Raw genomic sequence first — 21,342 nt, forward strand, 5'->3', positions numbered from 1 at the left:
TACAAGTTATTCTTGATAACCCTCTAGAAAGATCTCATGAACTTCCCCACTCAATCTATCAAGACCCGAGCAGTTCTATAGATATAGATAAGAAACAGAGAGAGGGAGCACAACAACCTCTCTTTGTCAGATGCACTCCCCCGCTTACCTAAGCCACTCTGTACCCCGTTACCCTCTACAAGGCCATAGACGAGCAGAGGGGGCCGTTACCCTCTACAAGGCCATAGACCAGCAGAGGGGACCGTTCCCCTCTACAAGGCCATAGACCAGCAGAGGGGACCGTTCCCCTCTACAAGGCCATAGACCAGCAGAGGGGAAATGGGGTGGGTGGGTAAGGGTAAGGGTTTTTAAGAATAAACCGCAAGGGTCTAAAGGGAAAAAAGATGAAATATAAGGTACTATATTTTAAGTAATCCTATCTACTATTCCTATATTTGAATAATGTATAAACTATTTTAAAAATACTTTATGAAATCCTATGTTATGTTATAAATATTAAAATAAAGAACTAAATGAATAAATAAATATATAAAGGAACTATTGCACGGTCACATGACTTCACGTCACCACCGCTAAGCTAAAGGAGGCTAATGTTGGGCTATAAAGGAACTACAGCACAGTCACATGACTTCACATCACCACCGCTAAGCTAAAGGAGGCTAATGTTGGTCTATAAAGGAACTACAGCACAGTCACATGACTTCACATCACCACCGCTAAGCTAAAGGCGGCTAATGTTGGGCTATAAAGGAACTACAGCACAGTCACATGACTTCACATCACCACCGCTAAGCTAAAGGCGGCTAATGTTGGGCTATAAAGGAACTACAGCACGGTCACATGACTTCACGTCACCACCGCTAAGCTAAAGGAGGCTAATGTTGGGCTATAAAGGAACTACAGCACAGTCACATGACTTCACATCACCACCGCTAAGCTAAAGGCGGCTAATGTTGGGCTATAAAGGAACTACAGCACAGTCACATGACTTCACATCACCACCGCTAAGCTAAAGGCGGCTAATGTTGGGCTATAAAGGAACTACAGCACGGTCACATGACTTCACGTCACCACCGCTAAGCTAAAGGAGGCTAATGTTGGGCTATAAAGGAACTACAGCACGGTCACATGACTTCACGTCACCACCGCTAAGCTAAAGGTGGCTAATGTTGGGCTATAAAGGCACTACAGCACGGTCACATGACTTCACGTCACCACCGCTAAGCTAAAGCTGGCTAATGTTGGGCTATAAAGGCACTACAGCACGGTCACATGACTTCACGTCACCACCGCTAAGCTAAAGGTGGCTAATGTTGGGCTCTAAAGGCACTACAGCACGGTCACATGACTTCACGTCACCACCGCTAAGCTAAAGGTGGCTAATGTTGGGCTATAAAGGCACTACAGCACGGTCACATGACTTCACGTCACCACCGCTAAGCTAAAGGCGGCTAATGTTGGGCTATAAAGGAACTACAGCACGGTCACATTACTTCACGTCACCACCGCTAAGCTAAAGGAGGCTAATGTTGGGCTATAAAATAACTACAGCACGGTCACATGACTTCCTTTGTTAGAAGCAATTGTTCTCTGTTTGTGTGTGTGTTAGATTCTGGGCAGTCCTCAGCGTCTCTACGATCTTGCCGGTCCGTGCGTGGCCGAACCTGAAACCAGGAAACGTTCATTTTCCAAGAGGAAGTCTCACCTGGACCTTCTGAAACTGTTCGTAAATCCTCCATCTTGTTCTAACAAAGTTATAAACTACCTTTCTGAATTGCATCATGTCCTAATGTCAGCCTACGCTCTTAAAGGTGCACAGGGGTTACTTTTTAAAGAGTACAACGTACACATTGCACGGTGTTGTTACAGTTTGCAAAAACATAGCAAAGAAGGTATGTTTGTGTGTTCCTGCTTCGTTCTGATGTCTCTTGTTCGCTCTGCAGAGTGATGGATGGGATGACGGAGGCCTGTGTGAAGGGGGGCATCGAGGCGTGTTTCTCCTCCGTCTCCTGCGCCTGCGCTCTCCTCGGGGCGCTGGATGAACTTTCTAAGGGCCACGGCATCCAATCAGAGCAGGTATTACTGACACAGCAGGTATTGTATGAGTGGACTTCATTTAGCCACCTTGAAGAAAGGCCCAAAAATCCAGCTCAGTTTCAGTACACGCAGGGTTGAGAGAGTTACTCTAAACATGTCACAGTAGTAGCACAACAACAATACAAATATGAACCTGAGAATGAGCCCAATATGTTCTTTTTAAATACAAAATAGTGTTGTGAAAATCCTGAGTGTCCTCTTCCAACATGAGAGTAGCATGCTAACAAAGGTATCAACTGGAGCTGTGAACGTGACAGGATGTGTGATTACCTAGAAGAGCATCAGGACTGTTTGAGGCATATAGCTATGTGATTAACATGATGATTCAGCCTCTATGGAGAGAGACATCAAGCATGCTCATTTCTGACGTGGAGCTAATCTGAAGTAAACATTGAATACTGCTTTCTATTCCTCCATCTTGTGACTGTGTAACTCCCTCTCTTGATATCAGCATGTGAAGGACACTGTTCAGGAACTAGGTGATGCTCTGTATGTGATGACTACTTCCATTCTGGAGAGGATCACAGATAAATGGATCCTGAGATTCAAGCTCAAGCCGGGGACCAGGGATTATTAACATTTTGAGATTTTGAGAAAAAGTCAGAATTCTTAGATTCTTTGAAAAAAAAGTCAGGATTTTAAAAAGTCAGAATTTTTAGAAAAAGTCAGAATTTTCCGATTTAGAGAAAAACTCAGTATTTTGTTCAGGACAGGATGTATGATAACAAGAACTGGTATTCCTCCATCTTGTGACTGTGTAACTCCCTCTCTTGGATATCAGCATGTGAAGGACACTGTTCAGGAACTAGTTGATGCTCTGTATGTGATGACTACTTCCATTCTGGAGAGGATCACAGATACATGGATCCTGAGATTGAAGATCAAGCCGGGGACCAGGGAGAGTTTTCTAAGTAATAGTAACTCAGCAGCTTCTCCTCAGGCTCGGCTGCTCCTCAGACGTCTGGAGGACCTTAAAGACGGTGCAGAATCGACCCGGGAGTCCATGGAGATCAACGAGGCGGACTTCAGGTGGCAGAGACACATCCTGGCCTCGGAGCAGCCTCCCTGGGACCCTAACTCCTCCAGCGTGGCCCCCAAAGAGCGAAGCCCCGACATTAGCATTAGCATCACCACCGAAACGGGCCAAACCACCGTGGACCCGGAGGTGGAGGAGCCGAGCCAAACCTCTCCTGAAGATTGTGAGGAGGAAACACATCTCCCTTCACCAACTACTGGAGTAAGGCTCGTTGTTCTTCATCACGTCTGTGCATGCTAGCTTCTATCTTTGGTCTCCTATCATGCAAAATGCACTTTTTGATGTCTTTGATACATCACCATGTGTCCCCGGTGTGTGTCCCCGGTGTGTGTGTCCGGTGTGTGTCCCCGGTGTGTGTCCGGTGTGTGTCCGGTGTGTGTCCCCAGTGTGTGTCTCCGGTGTGTGTGTCCGGTGTGTGTGTCCGGTGTGTGTGTCCGGTGTGTGTGTGTCCCCGGTGTGTCTCCGGTGTGTGTGTCCGGTGTGTGTGTCCGGTGTGTGTGTCCGGTGTGTGTGTGTCCGGTGTGTGTGTCCGGTGTGTGTGTGTCCGGTGTGTGTGTGTCCTCCCGTGTGTGTGTCCCCGGTGTGTTTCCCCGGTGTGTGTCCGGTGTGTGTCCTCCGGTGTGTGTGTCCGGTGTGTGTGTGTCCGGTGTGTGTCCCCGGTGTGTGTCCGGTGTGTGTGTCCCCGGTGTGTGTGTCCCCGGTGTGTGTCCGGTGTGTTTCTCCGGTGTGTGTGTGTCCGTGTCCGGTGTGTGTGTGTGTCCGGTGTGTGTGTGTGTCCGGTGTGTGTGTGTTCGGTGTGTGTCCCTCCGGTGTGTTTCCCAGGTGTGTGTCTGGTGTGTGTCCCCGGTGTGTGTCCTCCGGTGTGTGTGTCCCCGGTGTGTCCCTCCGGTGTGTGTGTCCCCGGTGTGTGTGTCCGGTGTGTGTCCGGTGTGTTTCCCCGGTGTGTGTGTGTCCGGTGTGTGTGTGTCCCCGGTGTGTGTCCTCCGGTGTGTGTGTCCCCGGTGTGTCCCCGGTGTGTGTGTCCGGTGTGTGTGTCCGGTGTGTGTGTCCCGTGTGTGTGTCCCGTGTGTGTGTCCCGTGTGTGTGTCCGGTGTGTGTGTGTCCCCGGTGTGTGTGTCCGGTGTGTTTCCCCGGTGTGTGTGTGTCCGGTGTGTGTGTGTCCCCGGTGTGTGTCCTCCGGTGTGTGTGTCCCCGGTGTGTGTCCCCGGTGTGTGTGTCCTCCGGTGTGTGTGTCCGGTGTGTGTGTCCGGTGTGTGTGTCCGGTGTGTGTGTCCTGTGTGTGTGTCCGGTGTGTATGTCCGGTGTGTGTGTGTCCGGTGTGTGTCCCCGGTGTGTGTCCGGTGTGTGTCCCCGGTGTGTGTCCGGTGTGTCCCTGGTGTCTCAGGAGACTCTCAAAGTGTCAGAAAATAAAACCCTCTCTCTTTTCCTCCGTACACGCATCTCTAAAAACGGGGGAACAACGGAGCTGATCCAGATTTTAATTTCTGTCAGCTTTACTTCAAGGGAATTTCATTAGGATGCCTGTTGATGTTTTATCTTGTTCTGCACGTTGGGCTGCTTTGTGCATGAAAGGTGCTTTACAAACAAAGTGTATTATTATTATGGCCTGTGGAATAAAACTGTCTTTAATACATAAATACAAATCCTGTGGCGATTAGGACGAGACCAAATGTGATCCGATCCTGGAGGAGAACCAGTTGGAGGACGGAGGATTGGAGAAGGAGAGATTGGGAGGAGGAGAGCGAGGAGATAGAGGAGAGAGAGGAGAGCGAGGAGACAGAGGAGCTGTGGTTCCTCCAGATGTGGTGCAGAGGACTCACGGCCTCGTTTACCCCGACATCACCAACTTCCTGTCTGTGGAGTCAAGGACCAGAACACACCATGGGGCGGGATCGAGATACAGCGAGAGCAACTTCAGGTGTGTGTGTGTGTGTGTGTGTGTGTGTGTGTGTGTGTGTGTGGTGTGTGTGTGTGTGTGTGTGTGTGGTGTGTGTGTGTGTGTGTGTGTGTGTGTGTGTGTGTGTGTGTGTGTGTGTGTGTGTGTGGCCTAGCATTACTATACTTGTGGGGACCTACATCTGTTTACACAGTCACGTGTGGGGACTCGCCGCCCTTATGGGGACAAATTGGAGGTCCCATAAGGGGAATCATTAATTTTATGGTGAAGACTTGGTTAGGTTAGGATAAGGGTTAGGGTTAGGGTTAGGGTTAGGGTTAGGGTTAGGGTAAGGGTTAGGGTTAGGCGTGTGTTGGTTATGGTCAAGCGTCTTTGAGTTGTGAAAAGCGCTATATAACTAAAATGCATTATTATTATTATTAAGGTTAGGATAAGTCGTGTGTGTGTGTGTGTGTGTGTGTGTGTGTGTGTGTGTGTGTGTGTGTGTGTGTGGTGTGTGTGGTGTGTGTGTGTGTGTGTGTGTGGTGTGTGTGTGTGTGTGTGTGTGTGTGTGTGTGTGTAGTGTGTGTGTGTGTGTGTGTGTGTGTGTGTATAGTGTGGTGCAGGGTTGAGGTATGTCTGTAGGAAAGAAGTTAGCTTCTCCCTGGTTCCCTCCACAAAAAGCCAGAGGGATTTCTCCGTTAGATTTTGGATTATTGCAGAAAAGCATCTCTGTGTCAAACAAACATTTATGATACTTACACGTTTAGTTCAGCAGGATAATCTGCACATACTAACACCACTTTATGATTTCTGAAGTAAAAAGTTAACTTTAAACAACCAGAATACCATTGACTTCCATACCAAAATAATTCAGATTTATTTCTGCGCAAAAAGTCAGAACTCACGTCTCCAAAAATGTTCCCATGTGGCCTAATCCTTTAATTGCGGAGATACTCAGATTACTGATTACATTATTCCACAAATAACTACTAATTATAGCGGATTACATTTTGAAGGTCTCCCTCCCCACCCTGTCAGCAACATAACATGATGTTCCTGCTCCGTCTCCTAACCCCAAAACAAACTGACCATGAACCTTGAACATAACATTGCTGTATCTTCTCCTCCTCAGCATGGAGGAGCAGGATTTGTCGCGGACAGAGTTCGACTCGTGTGATCAGTACTCCATGGCAGCAGAGAAGGACTCGGGTCGCTCCGACGTGTCCGATATCGGCTCCGATAACGTGTCTCTGGCTGACGAGGAGCAGCAGACGCCCCGAGACTGTCCGGGTCATCGATCGCTGCGCACCGCCGCGCTGTCACTCAAACTGCTGCGCCACCAGGAGGCGGACCAGCAGAGCGCGCGCATCTTCGTGCAGGCGCTGGCCTCGCTGCTTCCTCGTCTGTTGGGACTGAGAAGTGCCGGCGAGGTGGACCTGTCGCTGCAGAAATTCTCCTCCAACTTCTGCTCCGGACTGCAAGCTGGTGAGGAAACATCCACGGAGTTTGTGGGTGATTGAAAAACGGTGTGATTGAGTGTGCAGTGGTGAAATATGCTCCTACAAGTGCTGTACTTAAAGGTCCCCTATTGTACTGTTTCCATCAATATATTACAGGTCTCAGATATATCCAGAGCCTGTCTCTGATTGGCTGAAACACCAAACAGATCATTGCAGCATTACCCATAATCCCCTCTGTTTCAGCCCTGTTTCCAAAGTGCTGATTCTCTGTCTGTTACTTAGATGAAAATAAGGAGCCACGCCCCTCTTGCCCCTTTCACACCAACGCGGTTCCCGTTCTAGCTCCGTGCTTGAGCTCTTCTGGTTCAGAACCGGTTTTATTTTCAGCCCCCGTTTTTTTCACACCGCCCAGAGCCCGACTGGTGCTGCCGCGGCTGCGTCACGACGTCACCGTTTACGCCACTGATTTTCTCGTGTTGCTTTTAATCACACGAAGCCAGATTAAATTAAATAACTGCTTCTCAACCCTTGCACTTTTCTCCAGAGTGCCGTGGTTCATTGTTTATTAATGTGTTTCAGCTGCATTTACCGACCGCTGCAGTGCCGCTCGCTGTTTGGCATCACAACGCTGTAATGAAAGTTTCTCTGGTATAAAATGGGTGATGTTACCATAGCAACCGAAGCTAAACTGACTATAACTTGACTACTTGTTGCTATCCTATTGTGGCAGAAGCCGTTTTCTACAGGCACATTTTACCAGCGTATTTTTCATTATGATTCTCCTTGTGATAGTCGGACACGACAACCTGTGCAGCCCATGTATTGATTCCATCTGATAGCTGCTATAATACAAAACAACACGTCTGCCTCTCTCCACAATGATCAATGACAGCGAACGGATGGTCAAAGTAAGGTACACATAAACAGAATCACACGAAGCCTGGTTAGTGTTGCCTAGATTAGCTCCACGTCAGAAATGAGCATGCTTGATGTCTCTCTCCATAGAGGCTGAATCATCATGTTAATCACAGAGCTATCATATGCCTCAAACAGTCCTGATGCTCTTCTAGGTAATCACACATCCTGTCATGTTCACAGCTGCAGTTGATACCTTTGATATCAGGTTGCTCTCATGTTGGAAGAGGACACTCAGGATTTTCACAACAGATACTGAGGGAGGGTAATATATAATATAAGTATTGAGTAGAGTGCCACATATTAAAGGTGTTTACCCTCCGTCTCTCTCCACAGGGGGGATCCACTCCCCGGGTTTCGAGGCGGGCGACACTCTGACCTGTCAGTCTCTGATGAACGCAGACGGTCTGTATCTGGTGTCCTACTCCGCCCTGCTGCTCAACCTCAAACTGTGCTGCTGCGACTATTACAGGAGGAGGACGCTCGCTCCCAGTCTGTGCCTGGTGAGCACGCACACTACACACACATACTCAAAACTACACAAACAGGGGCCTTTGGGATTTTAGCCTTTGCAGACCATTCACATGCACTAAAACCTACAGGAGAGGGTAAACTCTATACTGTACAATAAGATAAGGAAGACTTTGTATAGATGAGATGAAATTGCTACATGGATATATTGATAGTTGGTGTGTGTGTGTGTGTGTGTGTGTGTGTGTGTGTGTGTGTGTGTGTGTGTGTGTGTGTGTGTGTGTGTGTGTGTGTGTGTGTGTGTGTGTGTGTGTGTGTGTGTGTGTGTGTGTGTGTGTGTGTGTGTGTGTGTGTGTGTGTGTGTGTGTGTGTGTGTGTGTGTGTGTGTGTGTGTGTGTGTGTGTGTGTGTGTGTGTGTGTGTGTGTGTGTGTGTGTGTGTGTGTGTGTGTGTGTGTGTGTGTGTGTGTGTGTGTGTGTGTGTGTGTGTGTGTGTGTGTGTGTGTGTGTGTGTGTGTGTGTGTGTGTGTGTGTGTGTGTGCAGAAGGAGTTTGGCCGTCTGATCCAGAGCAGTGGGGTTCTGGTGGTTCTCTCTCAGGCGTGGATAGAGGAGCTTTATCACCAGGTGTTAGACAGAAACCTGCTGGAGGAGGGGGGGTACTGCATCTCTCAGGAGGACCAATCAGTGGCCCTCATCACCATACTGACAGGTACACACACACACACAAGCACGCACACACACACACACACACACACACACACACACACACACACACACATACACATACTGAAGTTTATGTGGCGCTAACCTTTTTCCTTCCTCCTCTTCCTCCTCTCCTCCTCTTCCTCCTCTCCTCCTCTTCCTCCTCCTCCTCTTCCTCCAACCTCAGACATCGATGGTCTGGGCAGCAGTGCGATTGGAGGTCAGCTGATCAGGAGGGCATCCAGCCAATCACCACTCAGCGTTGATAAGACAGGAAGTGACACGGTGACGGCAGGTCAGAAGCTAATCTGCAGATAATTTGAGCAGAGGACACATTGTTCTGTTGTCTTACATCACACACACACACACACACACACACACACACACACACACACACACACACACACACACACACACAACACACACACACACATACACACACACATACTCAGGGTGTTTCTCAATGTCAAGTAAAGCTGCTCCAGAGCCACTTTTTCAAGCATACTACGTCATGGAGTCCCGCCGAAGGACTGTTCCAATCTCCAGCATACTTGGAATTCTACCGAGCCCGGCGTACTTCGTAGCGAGAGATTTCGAGGCTGCAGATGTGTAGACTCCGCGGTCTTAAAATCCCCACAATGCTTTGCTCTTCGTTTTCTGAATGCCAGGAAGTATTCTTGCCTCGCTTCTGAAGCAAGTGACTCGGAAGACATGTGCTAACAAGCAAGCGTTCTCGACATTGAGAAACACCCACGCACACACACACGCATGCACGCACAGGGCTGACACAGTGAGGGTTTCCATGGCAATTCTGCCCAGTTTCTTGTCTCTCAGGAAGAAGGAGGGCAGGTGGTCTCTGACTCATTTTTTCCACCTCGCTCTTTAAATCTTTCCTCCTGACCTTTTTTAGTTTTGCCTCCCTCTCATCTTGTTCTTCAGCCTCTTACACAAAGACAGAATCAGTGACTCCACATTATTCTGTTTCCAATCCTTTAAATATTTCAAAAAACATGTAATAACATCCATCTAATGAGAAGTGCACGAGCCTTCAAGTCTATAACGTCCTTTACTCTCCGATATAGATTTAAAGGGGCTGTTGTGATTGGTCAACCGCTTAGAGATGTCCCGCCCCTATCAGTTACAATGTGTTGAAACGCTAGCCAAAAGAAGTGATGTCACTATGTTCAGGAACTTTGAGTTTCGCTGTATCGCCGATCCGGAAACCACACCAGCAAGCCAGCTCAGTGAGCAGCGAGCCTCGCAGCGTCCCGACCAATCAGAGCACACTGGGCTCACAGGGGGGGGGGGGGGGGCAGGAGCTCCAACAAGCCTTTAGGACAGAGAGTGAATACACAGACTACACAGAGAAGCTGTGAGAAACCAATGTGAGTTTGGAACATTGAACAAAGTGAATCTATTCTAGTCGACCTCAACGATGGAACTTATGATCAGTAGAAATGGCCGTGACACGGGACCTTTAAAATGTTGTTATTCACTTGAATGCTTTAAGGGTTTCTGGATATGACTCAATATTTTCCACGGGATCGAGTAGTTTAATGATGAGGCCAGCAGTTACACCCTGTTCCCTTTTACAGTGCAGTATGATTTAAAACACTGTCTGCTCTTGCCTTGCTCATCTGTGGCCCCTCAAAAAGGTTAACATCAGCAGCAGATTCAGGGTCAGGGAACCTTTTTATTTACAGCGGGGATGATTTATCAGCGCTGGGAAAAGCTCCTCTGAGCATTACCTCAAAAAATATTCCAATCATAAAGAACACTTCATGTTTTGACCTGTAATGAAAACCTCTTATAAATATCACTCCTTCCACAGCTGTTATATTACCCAGGGGTGGGAGGGTTTATTGATCATGTATTGTTGAGTAACGTTTAGTTTATTAGTTTATAGTGTCGTGCAGCGTTTCCGCCAGGGGGGCGTCTTGCCGTCATTTGACGCCCTTATTCAGCTCGGGACGCCCTGAACTCGAGCCGAGGGCGTCCACAAATATTAATAATTCGAGAGAAGATCGAGAGTTTTTATCGCTTGAAATGACGAAAAGGAAAAAGGACAAGGACATCCCTCTGTTGGAGGGGCAAAGGAGTCTGGTGGGATTATTTTCGGAGTATTGAAGATCGTTTCCCCGACATCGAAGGTGCCTGCGACAGGACAACACGGAACGTGCGCGATTTAGACGCGATGAGCAGGGGGGGTTTTAGTGGAGCACGCGCGTGAGCTGCGAGCACCAGAGCCTCGCAGCGGCGGAACGAGCCGTTTGGGAGCTGAAACAGCCTGCGCTTTAACGGCCTCTACACACGGCGGCGTGCGTTACCGCTTGGCGGTGGGCGTGTCTGAAGCTTGGGGATTTTTTACGAACAACGCGACCAACAACCAATCACATGAATGTCCCTCCCCGGACATACAAAGCAAAGCATTCATGCTACATCCATGCTGGCTAAATATACTGTCTATGTTTGCTAGCTGTCCATTCAAACGAAGTACACTGGATATAAACTCCCCAAACAGGCGAACACCTACCAGTTTCACCCACTGTCTCTGCCACCTCCTCCCATGCCTGGCTCCTCCGGTTTGTATCCCTGTATGTAAAGAGGGACTGGTCATATAGTACCGCCACGATCATTTTCTCCTCCATTTTTTGACATATGGGAAATAACTGCGGTCTCGCTCTCCCAACATACACGCGGTTTGATTGGCTAGCGCTTGTAATGTCAGATTTGCATACGCGAGATTTGATTGGCTGACGCCTCCGTCGAGGCGGCAAAAGTAGAACATTGCTCTACTTTTGCAGCGAGCACCGCGAGAGAAGCTACGCTTTGCTCCCACAATGCAGTTCGGCGAATCGTGACGTCACCCCATTCAAAGTGAATGGGCAGAAGCGTTGAAGCGGCAAGGCACGCCGCCGTGTGTAGGGGCCGTAAGAGAGCCGACCCACATGATCCGGATCACTAACGTAAAAAGACAGTGTCTATAAGGGACGGCTCAAGTCAACCCCCCCCCCCCCCCTGCTCTCGGGGTGGACGCCCTCTCAGCCCCGGTCTGGCGGAAACACTGGTGTCGTGGACAGTCCCCATTAATCAACTGTCACAAAAAACAGTAGACGAAGCAGCTTTAGCCAACATTGCTCATTTCCAGCTGATAATAGAGAGACTTAAAATCCCAACACATCAACAGCATTAGTTATAAAGAAAGGGTGATAGATAGAAGTGGATAGAGGCTACTACATACATGTGACTCACATACATCGAAACGAGGGGAAACATCCATGATAACAACATGTAACACACACACCATATCCAACACAGACGAGTGTGTGCAGGCTCTCAGTGAACCATGTGTAATTGAGTGATGGTCACACAGTGTTAATGTAACGTAGTGCTTCTCAAAGATTTTGAAGTGACTGTTATTTTGTTTTTATTGATTGTTGTGCTTTTATTTATGTCTTATTGTTTGCATACGTATACATGTGTCTGTTTATTGTGTATATATAGGTGTATACATGTTATATATATTTGTATTCTGGATTGTGGGAACTGGTATTTCGATCTCTCTGTCTTTACACACAAGCTTAAAGATTGACAATACATTTAATCTGTACAGAAAACACATTCTCCTTTTTAGAAAGATGGGTATTCTTGAATGTGGTCCAACATTGCTTCCATGTTCACAATAAAAGCATGCTTTGGAATCTTGAGTCAAAAGTTGACTTTGACTTCCTTCCTGTTTGACGTCTCTCAGCTCAGTATCTCTGTGTGTTTTCAGGCGCCGTGTTCTCCCGCTTCATCCTCACCGGTGTGTGGAAGAACCTGATCGACGTGCTCTCCACGCCGTTGACCGGTCGCATGGCGGGAAGCTCTAAAGGCCTGGCGTTCATTTTGGGGGCCGAGGGGGTGAAGGAGCAGAGCCAGAGGGAGAGAGACACAATCTGTCTGAGTTTAGACGGACTCCGGAAAGCTGCTGCGCTCAGCTGTGCTTTAGGTGCGTGAAACAAAAATAACCTCCGTCTGAATTAATGTGAAACATCGGTCACAGCAGGAAGTCCTCTGTTCCCCTGAACCTGAACACAGAAAGGTCAAAGGTCAGGGGCAGATTCTCAGCAGTAGCCCAGGAGCTGGCACACATTCAGGACTACAGTATCAGTATGTAGTGTCTCTACTTTAAAGAGTCCTCTCCTGCTGATGTTCAGGTGTATATCAGTATGTAGTGTCTCTACTTTAAAGAGTCCTCTCCTGCTGATGTTCAGGTGTATATCAGTATGTAGTGTATCTACTTTAAAGAGTCCTCTCCTGCTGATGTTCAGGTGTATATCAGTATGTAGTGTCTCTACTTTAAAGAGTTCTCTCCTGCTGATGTTCAGGTGTATATCAGTATGTAGTGTCTCTACTTTAAAGAGTCCTCTCCTGCTGATGTTCAGGTGTATATCAGTATGTAGTGTCTCTACTTTAAAGAGTCCTCTCCTGCTGATGTTCAGGTGTATATCAGTATGTAGTGTCTCTACTTTAAAGAGTCCTCTCCTGCTGATGCTCAGGTGTATATCAGTATGTAGTGTCTCTACTTTAAAGAGTCCTCTCCTGCTGATGTTCAGGTGTGTATCAGTATGTAGTGTCTCTACTTTAAAGAGTCCTCTCCTGCTGATGTTCAGGTGTGTATCAGTATGTAGTGTCTCTACTTTAAAGAGTCCTCTCCTGCTGATGTTCAGGTGTGTATCAGTATGTAGTGTCTCTATAGGACCTCTTTAAATCCACCAAGCAGATGATATCAACAGCGTCTGGTCCAGTTTAAGTGGAACTTGTTGGAAAATGAAGACACTAATGAACTTTAGATCTGATCTGATTAACAGGGAGGATACACACTTGGTGCCTTTCTACTTTACTATTAGTTTAAGTGAATTTAGTTGATTGATGTTCTCTTAATGGTATAATGTTCTTATTTGTAACAAGACACTGTGCTGAATCTTTGTGCTAGCTTGACAGGCCACTTTATTGTCATCCACACATGCAGTACTGACTCCCATCTTCCTCTACTCCCTCTGTACATAGTAAGCTGATGTTATACTGCCCCCTAGTGGTAACACACAGGCATTGTAGCCCATACATAAGCACCTATCGTTACAAATGGGAGTTTTTGAAGGCGCTTTTAAGACGATTGGCCGGTGTGTTTACCTGCTGAATAAAACCAACTCGTACATGCTTTTAATTTACAAAGACTTCATCATCATGAGAACAAGCAATCAATTCTGTTTTTTCAATCTGACAATTACATTTCTTATGACCCTTTTCGTAGAACAAATTAAGAAAAAGCTTTGTGAATGAGGCCCAATGAAAGGGGGAATGTGAACACTTGCCATCTGCCCGGTGGCAGGCTGCTCCTGCTGGACTCTCACTGCTCGCTGCATATCTGTGGACAGAATATCAGGGGAAACACATTTTGACTACGTCCCCGACCGGGCTGATTCAAACGATCGGCACAGAAGCTTCTTATGAATATGAATGAACACATGGTGCACAACACACACTGCGGAGAGCAGTGTGTGTAGATCAGTACTCCCACTTTACATTCAAACACACACTGGAATTACAAATGACTGTTGGAGTTTGCAGGATGTGATCTTTACGACGTGAGAAAGATTGAAACGGGACAGCTGGTTTTGACGTGTGTGAGTGTTTGTGTGTGTGTGTGTGTGTGTGTGTGTGTTTGTGTGTGTGTGTGTTTGTGTGTGTGTGTGTGTGTGTGTGTGTTCATCTTTCAGGTGTGGCAGCTAACTGTGCCTCAGCTCTCGCCCAGATGGCTGCTGCCTCCTGTGTTCAGGAGGAGAAGGAGGAGAGGGAGGTGGGGGAGGTGGGAGACGCCATCACACAAGGTACTGACGGAGAACACACACACACGCACACACACACACACACACACACACTCCCAATAACACACAAAACAAAGTAATTCAAATTGACAGATAATGGCTAATTTTGTCAAAGGATGATTTTAAAATGACTGCCTGTATTTTTGTATGTATTTTGTTTTCCTTGAAGGTAAAAATATACATATGAATCAATAAAAACACTACAAAAAGGGGAAGAATGTGTACATGCAAACAATTAAAACACTCTAATGCAGTCAGTGATGCACCTGTCAGTAAAACAATGATCCTTTAGTGGCATCTAGTGGAGACTCTGATCATCCTCTTTACAATCCTGTACTTTACTGAAAGCAAAGACAATATTTAGATAAGACTCACACATCTCAAAAGCTTTATTGATATGCATTATTCAGTGTGTGTGTGTGTGTGTGTGTGTGTGTGTGTGTGTGTGTGTGTGTGTGTGTGTGTGTGTGTGTGTGTGTGTGTGTGTGTGTGTGTGTGTGTGTGTGTGTGTGTGTGTGTGTGTCTGTGTGTGTGTGTGTGTGTGTGTGTGTGTGTGTGTTGTGTGTGTGTGTGTGTGTGTGTGTGTGTGTGTGTGTTGTGTGTGTGTGTGTTGTGTTGTGTGTGTGTGTGTGTGTGTGTGTGTGCAGTGAAGCACCGTCTGGAGCAGATGTCTCGTCCTCAGGGAGTGCGTCTGCACACGGCTCACGTGTTGTGTATGGACGCCATCCTCAACGTGGGGCTGGAGATGGGCAGCCACAACCACGACTGCTGGCCCCACGTCTTCAGGTACACACACACACACACACACACACACACACACACACTTCCCAGTCTCGCTCCCACCATATTTTCACCAAGACGCCTCTATAAACGAATAAAATGCATCTTTACACACATTTAAAAAACCTCCCTTCTGTCTCGCAGGGTGACGGAGTACATCAGCTCATTGGAACACACACACTTCAGCGACGGCTCCCTGCACCCCTCCTCTCTAACCCCCATCCTGCAGCAGGGGGGGGCCGTGGACTTGGGGGCGGAGCTTAGCTGTGATCCCAGCACAGAGGCTTCGGAGCTGGGCCTGAGTCAGCCCGTCATCCAGCCTCTTTCCATCCAGGAGCTGCTGAGGGGGGGCAGCCTGATGACGGAGAACAGCCAGATGACTGGGAACAAGGGGAACAGCCAGATGAGGGGGAACAGCCAGATGAGGGGGAACAGCCTGATGAGGGGGAACAGCCTGATGAGGGGGAACAGCCTGATGAGGGGGGGCAGCCTGATGAGGGGGGGCAGCCTGATGACGGGGAACAGCGCCACCAAAGCCGTGTGCACTCTGTCCACACAGGCAGACAGGTACATATACAACATCGTAGTTATTTTTCATTCCTACTGACCGCCAGAGGCAGTGCTTAACACTGGATGTTATCTCGCGCATGCGCAGGTCGAGTATTTAATATCAACAAATTCATATGTGACGTAGGGCAGCCCCGCCTATATCAGCCCGGCCCGCGTCACCATCAGAAATGTCTCTATTATCTCCTCACAGGTAGCGAACACAGGTAGATACAGAGTGTGGGAAATAACATAGCCGGTGGCTCTTCGTAGGTAGCCCTCTAACCGTAGTGTTGGAGTCTCGGTTTCGTTCTCCAAGGGCTGCGATTGGTCACAAACGGCTGAACACATTACGCTGACAGACCGGTGTTTTTCGCCAGGTATGTTCGGTAATTGCGGATGCCGCGAGGCTAAGTCAGCCGTCTACCATGTCAACCACCAAGGGGGCACCAGGTCGACCCAGTCATTACAGGCAACTCCTCGTCTGGGCTTTCCCTCATCTTTACAGCCTCAGGGCTCGGTATCCGAACATTGTGGCGGATTTTACACGTTTTCTTATTTTTAAATACTTTTTTTATTTCATATTTTTTGTCTATACAAATATCTTTATTTAATTTAATATTGTATTGGACATTTTACTATAACTTCTTATGTTTATATCAATATTTGTATCTTAATAGTTTTTTATTGCACTTTCTAACTTTAACGACTTATTTTGAATATACATATTTTATTTTCTATTTATCTATGTTTTTCATTTCAAAATGCAAAGCCACTCTCAGAAAAAGCAATTTCCCTCCAGGATAAATACAATTCTATAATTTAAAAATAATAATGATAAAATAGGATGCGAGGTGTGCAGAGCATGAGTGTGTTGTTTTCTATCACCGTGTGTATTAGCAGCATGACGGTGACTTTTAATACAAAAACCCATTTCTCACATCTGGTGCTCTGCAGGAATACCTGTAATGACCACCAGGTGGCAGCAGCAGCACAGAGACACCTGCTGTGTGTGTGTGTGTGTGTGTGTGTGTGTGTGTGTGTGTGTGTGTGTGTGTGTGTGTGTGTGTGTGTGTGTGTGTGTGTGTGTGTGTGTGTGTGTGTGTGTGTGTGTGTGTGTGTGTGTGTGTGTGTGTGTGTGTGTGTGTGTGTGTGTGTGTGTGTGTGTGTGTGTGTGTGTGTGTGTGGTCTAGCATTACTATACTTGTGGGGACCTACATCTGTTTACACAGTCACGTGTGGGGACTCGCCTCCCTTATGGGGACAAATTGGAGGTCCCCATAAGGGGAATCATTAATTTTAGGGTGAAGACTTGGTTAGGGTTAGGATTAGGGTTAGGGTTAGGGTAAGGGTTAGGCATGTGTTGGTTATGGTTAAGGTTAGGATAAGTCTCCAGGAAATGCATGTAAGTCAATGTAATGTCCCCTGAAGTGATGTATACATGGTGTGTGTGTGTGTGTGTGTGTGTGTGTGTGTGTGTGTGTGTGTGTGTGTGGTGTGTGTGTGTGTGTGTGTGTGTGTGTGTGTGTGTGTGTGTGTGTGTGTGTGTGTGTGTGTGTGTGTGTGTGTGTGTGTGTGTGTGTGTGTGTGTGTGTGTGTGTGTGTGTGTGTGTGTGTGTGTGTGGTGTGTGTGGTGTGTGTGTGTGTGTGTGTGTGTGTGTGTGTTGTGTGTGTGTGTGTGTGTCAGCCAGCCGCTCTGCACTTATTAAAGTTTGGCACAGCAGGGAATACTCTGTGTTTATTTCAAGGATCATCTCTTATGTAACCGATGATCTCGCTGCTTTTAGGGGAGAATAAAAAAATCAAATGTTCCCACTGATCTCCTGCAGCAGATGGACTGAACACACTCGCAGCTGAAAGTGGTGCCAGGGATAGTAAACAAAGAGAAAGAGTGACGTTTAAAGGGAAACACGCTGCATTTCTGCATGAATATACAATTAATAAATAGTGTTTGTTCACCTTTTGATCGGGGTTCTTACTGTAGACTTTATTTTGTTGGTACTTTGGGTTATCTGTCGCCGCTTTGTTTTGTTTTGTCAGACTCTCTGAATACGCACTTTTTTTAGGGTTAGACAATAAAATAAAAAAGTGGCGACAGATAACCCACAAGTACCATTTATTTTATTTATAATAAAAAAAAATCACAATCATACCTGATAACAAATGATAAACAGTGCAAGAAGAGGCAGAAAGCACACTGGGCTTATATTATAATAATCATAATTATAATACATCTATAAAGCGCTTTTCCTGGTGCTCGATATTAAAACAGTAGCTTATATTCAATAATGATGGCACACAGGGCGGACATCTGATGATTGCATAGAAATGAAAGTGTGAATTTGCTTTAAATTACGCAGGAATGTTCCTTTATCTGAAAGTATTTTGCAAATGAAAACACATTCGATAACTGTTAATGTCACAATTTTACAGTGTGTGTGTGTGTGTGTGTCTCGGTGTGTGTGTGTGTGTGTGTGTCTCGGTGTGTGTGTGTGTGTGTGTGTGTGTGTGTGTGTGTGTGTGTGTGTGTGTGTTGCAGGCTGTTTGAGGAAGCAGCCACTAAGCTGAACCTGGTGGCTCTGGTTGGTTTCCTGCAGCAGCTCAGGAAGGCTTCTCAGTGTCAGCTGTTCCACTCCGTGACCGAGACCGGAGACTACTCACTGGCAATGCCAGGTACACACACACACACACACACACACACACACACACACACACACACACACACACACACACACACACACACACACACACACACCACATGCTCTATAAGTTACCTTACATTGAATTAATTTATAATAAAATATACTTTGCTTAAGAATAAACTTGTTCAAAGTTTTCCATCTTCTATTCTTTGGAGATCATTTTGTTTTCACAGATTTGACTCAAAGTCCCTCGTTGGGATTCATTCAAAGTCCCTCGTTGGGATTCATTCAAAGTCCCTCGTTGGGATTCATTCAAAGTCCCTCGTTGGGATTCATTGGCAAACATTTGGGGAGCTAAATACGAGGAGATAAATGCTCCTGTGTGTTCAGGAGAGGCCAAATCCACTCTGGAGCGTCGCAGCGCTCTTCATCTCTTCCGATTGGGCGAGGCCATGCTGAGGATCGTCAGGAACAGGAACCGGCCCCTGCTGCACATGATGAGGGCCTGGAGCGTCGTGGCCCCCCACCTGGTGGAGGTGAGGAGCCTCTTTAAAACAAGATGGGGCTTGGTGCTACACGCTGTCATGTCTCCTATCATGCAAAATGCACTTTTTATTGTCTTTTATACATAAATATGTGTCCCCGCCCCGGTGTGTCAGGAGACTCTCAAAGTGTCAGGAAATAAAACCCTCTCTCTTTTCCTCCGTACCCAAATCTCTAAAAACGGGGGAACAACGGAGCTGATCCAGATTTGCGTCCGATATGACGTAATGTCTTAAATGTGGGCGGGCTTTACACCCACGGGCCAATCAGAAACGTTGCTGTCAGAAACAATGAGACGTGTTTTGGACGTAATATGGTCTGTGTTTACATTAGCATCGCTAGCACTCAGAGCTAACCTGTACTGGAGAGAAGGAAGTCACCTTGTGGTAAACCTGAGAGAGAGTTTGAGCTCCTTAACACTAGAACCGCCAACGGGTACATTTTACCCGCAGCTGTTTTTTTATTGTATGTAACTTGTTTTCAATAACATATTAAAGTCTCCCAGTCCGTGACTTTTCCTGAAAGTGTGTTATGTAGCGCCCTCTGTTGTTAACAATTGTTAATATGAAGTCAGATTGAAAAAATCGCCAAAAAAATTGCCATTTATACCTATATCCGCCAGCGGGTAATATTTACCTCATAAAAAATGCAGCGTAAACATGACGTGTTGCTATAGCAACGCCTTTTGTCTACTGCGGTTCCTTATAGATAGAGAGATAGATTGAGAGAGAGAGATAGAGATAGATAGATATATTGATAGATGGATAGACATATAGATAGTTATATAGATAGTGTAACATCTTGGAGAATACAAGATCTTGGATGACTGAGCTCACGTTGAGGACGTAATGCATGTGTGCAGGTTACGTGCCAGTTGAATAAAGATGGACACTCTGAATGAGAGAAGTAGTCCGCGTCATCTGTTTATGTAGACAATTATATGTCCATAGGACAGAACATTACAGATGGATCGATAGATAGTTATAGATGGATAGAGAGAGAGATTTGTACCTAAACAAAACACAAGTCTAACACCAAGCGTTTAAATCAGCACTCTTAGCGATATTTTATACTTCATGTTATCTGCACAAACTATGTCATATGAAAAGCTGAGAGTCCACAGATTCTATTGGTCTAAGTTTCATCCCTGTGCGATCAACACTCACTGTTCTGTATGATCAATAAAAGAACATTGTACCTTGAAAATCAATAGCGGGTACATTTGACCCGTTGGCGGTTTTAGGTATACAGCGACCTCTGGCGGTTCTAGTGTTAAGAGATAATCCTTGATGTGGTTTGGAACATGATATGGAGTTTAATCACGGCAGCATTTAGCTGAGTTTCTGGTAGAATTCTCCTGCATAAGCTCCGCCCCCTTTTTCGTAAAGTTACAGACCCAGAATCAGCACTTCTCTAACAGGGCTGAAATAGAGGGGTATGATTATTAGGAGCATGGCTAGAATAAACACTTCATAGACATGTTTTTATGTATTTCTATATATCTGAGACTCATATGAAATGCCTAAAAATAGTATAATAGGAGACTTTAAAGACTGTGTGCTTAAACGTCTACCTTGTGGTTTAAATGATCTTCTCGTCGCAGGCGGCCTGTCACAAAGAGCGCCACGTTTCCCAGAAGGCCGTGTCCTTCATCCACGACGTGCTGACGGAGGTGCTAACGAGCTGGGCGGAGCTTCCTCTCTTCCACTTCAACGAGGCGCTGTTCAGACCCTTCGAGCACATCATGCAGCTGGAGCTGTGCGACGAGGACGTGCAGGACCAGGTGAGGAGACTCTCTGCCGATCTCACGCTTGCATCCATCCTAGGAATTGATCTCAAGTCTCATTTCATTCACAGATGAAATGTATCGGTCCTAATGTAAACTACGGCTGTCAACAGACTGGCAACCTTCTGCTCTCTTGTGTTCGACAGACATGCAGATTATCATACGGATGTTACCTGTTATATTTAGCATGTCTTATGTCCCTTTTGTTTCCTGCTCCTCTGTATGAAGTCATTGCTTTTCCTGTGTAACTTGGTCAGATCTTGGTACTATCTACTAGTGCACGTTATCTGTCCTTCCAGCTGGAAATAGATAGATTCTTAAATGCCATAACTCTTTATTAAATAACACAACTTTGGTTTAAGCTTGTATATTTGTTATTTTCTTACCAGAAGGTGGTTAAGCGTGGAATTTGCTCCACAGCATCAATCAATAAAAAGTCCCCTGCAGCAGCTTCATGTGTCTGATATGTGTCCCTGCAGGTGATCACCTCCATCGGGGAGCTGGTGGAGATGTGTTCCCCTCAGATCCTGTCGGGATGGAGGCCTCTGTTCAGCGCTCTGAGGACGGTCCACAGCAGCAAGACGGACACCAAGGGATACCTGCTGGGGGAATACTC

The 21,342-nt window shown here is 46.6% G+C and overlaps 1 protein-coding gene across 1 annotated transcript in view; it reads left to right on the top strand.

Moving 5' to 3' along the window:
* arfgef3 (ARFGEF family member 3) overlaps window positions 1-21,342 on the top strand; it is an 81,879-nt gene that overhangs the window by 20,477 nt on the left and 40,060 nt on the right. The window contains 17 exon segments of the mRNA XM_034236275.1: window positions 1,610-1,722; window positions 1,944-2,076; window positions 3,038-3,334; window positions 4,792-5,051; window positions 6,145-6,497; window positions 7,724-7,890; window positions 8,401-8,566; window positions 8,747-8,854; window positions 12,335-12,550; window positions 14,322-14,432; window positions 15,077-15,215; window positions 15,354-15,545; window positions 15,663-15,776; window positions 18,295-18,428; window positions 18,788-18,933; window positions 20,544-20,723; window positions 21,206-21,342. The exon segment at window positions 21,206-21,342 is cut by the window's right edge and continues 5 nt beyond it. Of these exon segments, the coding sequence (XP_034092166.1) occupies window positions 1,610-1,722; window positions 1,944-2,076; window positions 3,038-3,334; window positions 4,792-5,051; window positions 6,145-6,497; window positions 7,724-7,890; window positions 8,401-8,566; window positions 8,747-8,854; window positions 12,335-12,550; window positions 14,322-14,432; window positions 15,077-15,215; window positions 15,354-15,545; window positions 15,663-15,776; window positions 18,295-18,428; window positions 18,788-18,933; window positions 20,544-20,723; window positions 21,206-21,342 (2,966 nt within the window).

Source organism: Gymnodraco acuticeps, unplaced genomic scaffold, assembly GCF_902827175.1.
Source record: "Gymnodraco acuticeps unplaced genomic scaffold, fGymAcu1.1, whole genome shotgun sequence".
Taxonomy (NCBI): domain Eukaryota; kingdom Metazoa; phylum Chordata; class Actinopteri; order Perciformes; family Bathydraconidae; genus Gymnodraco; species Gymnodraco acuticeps.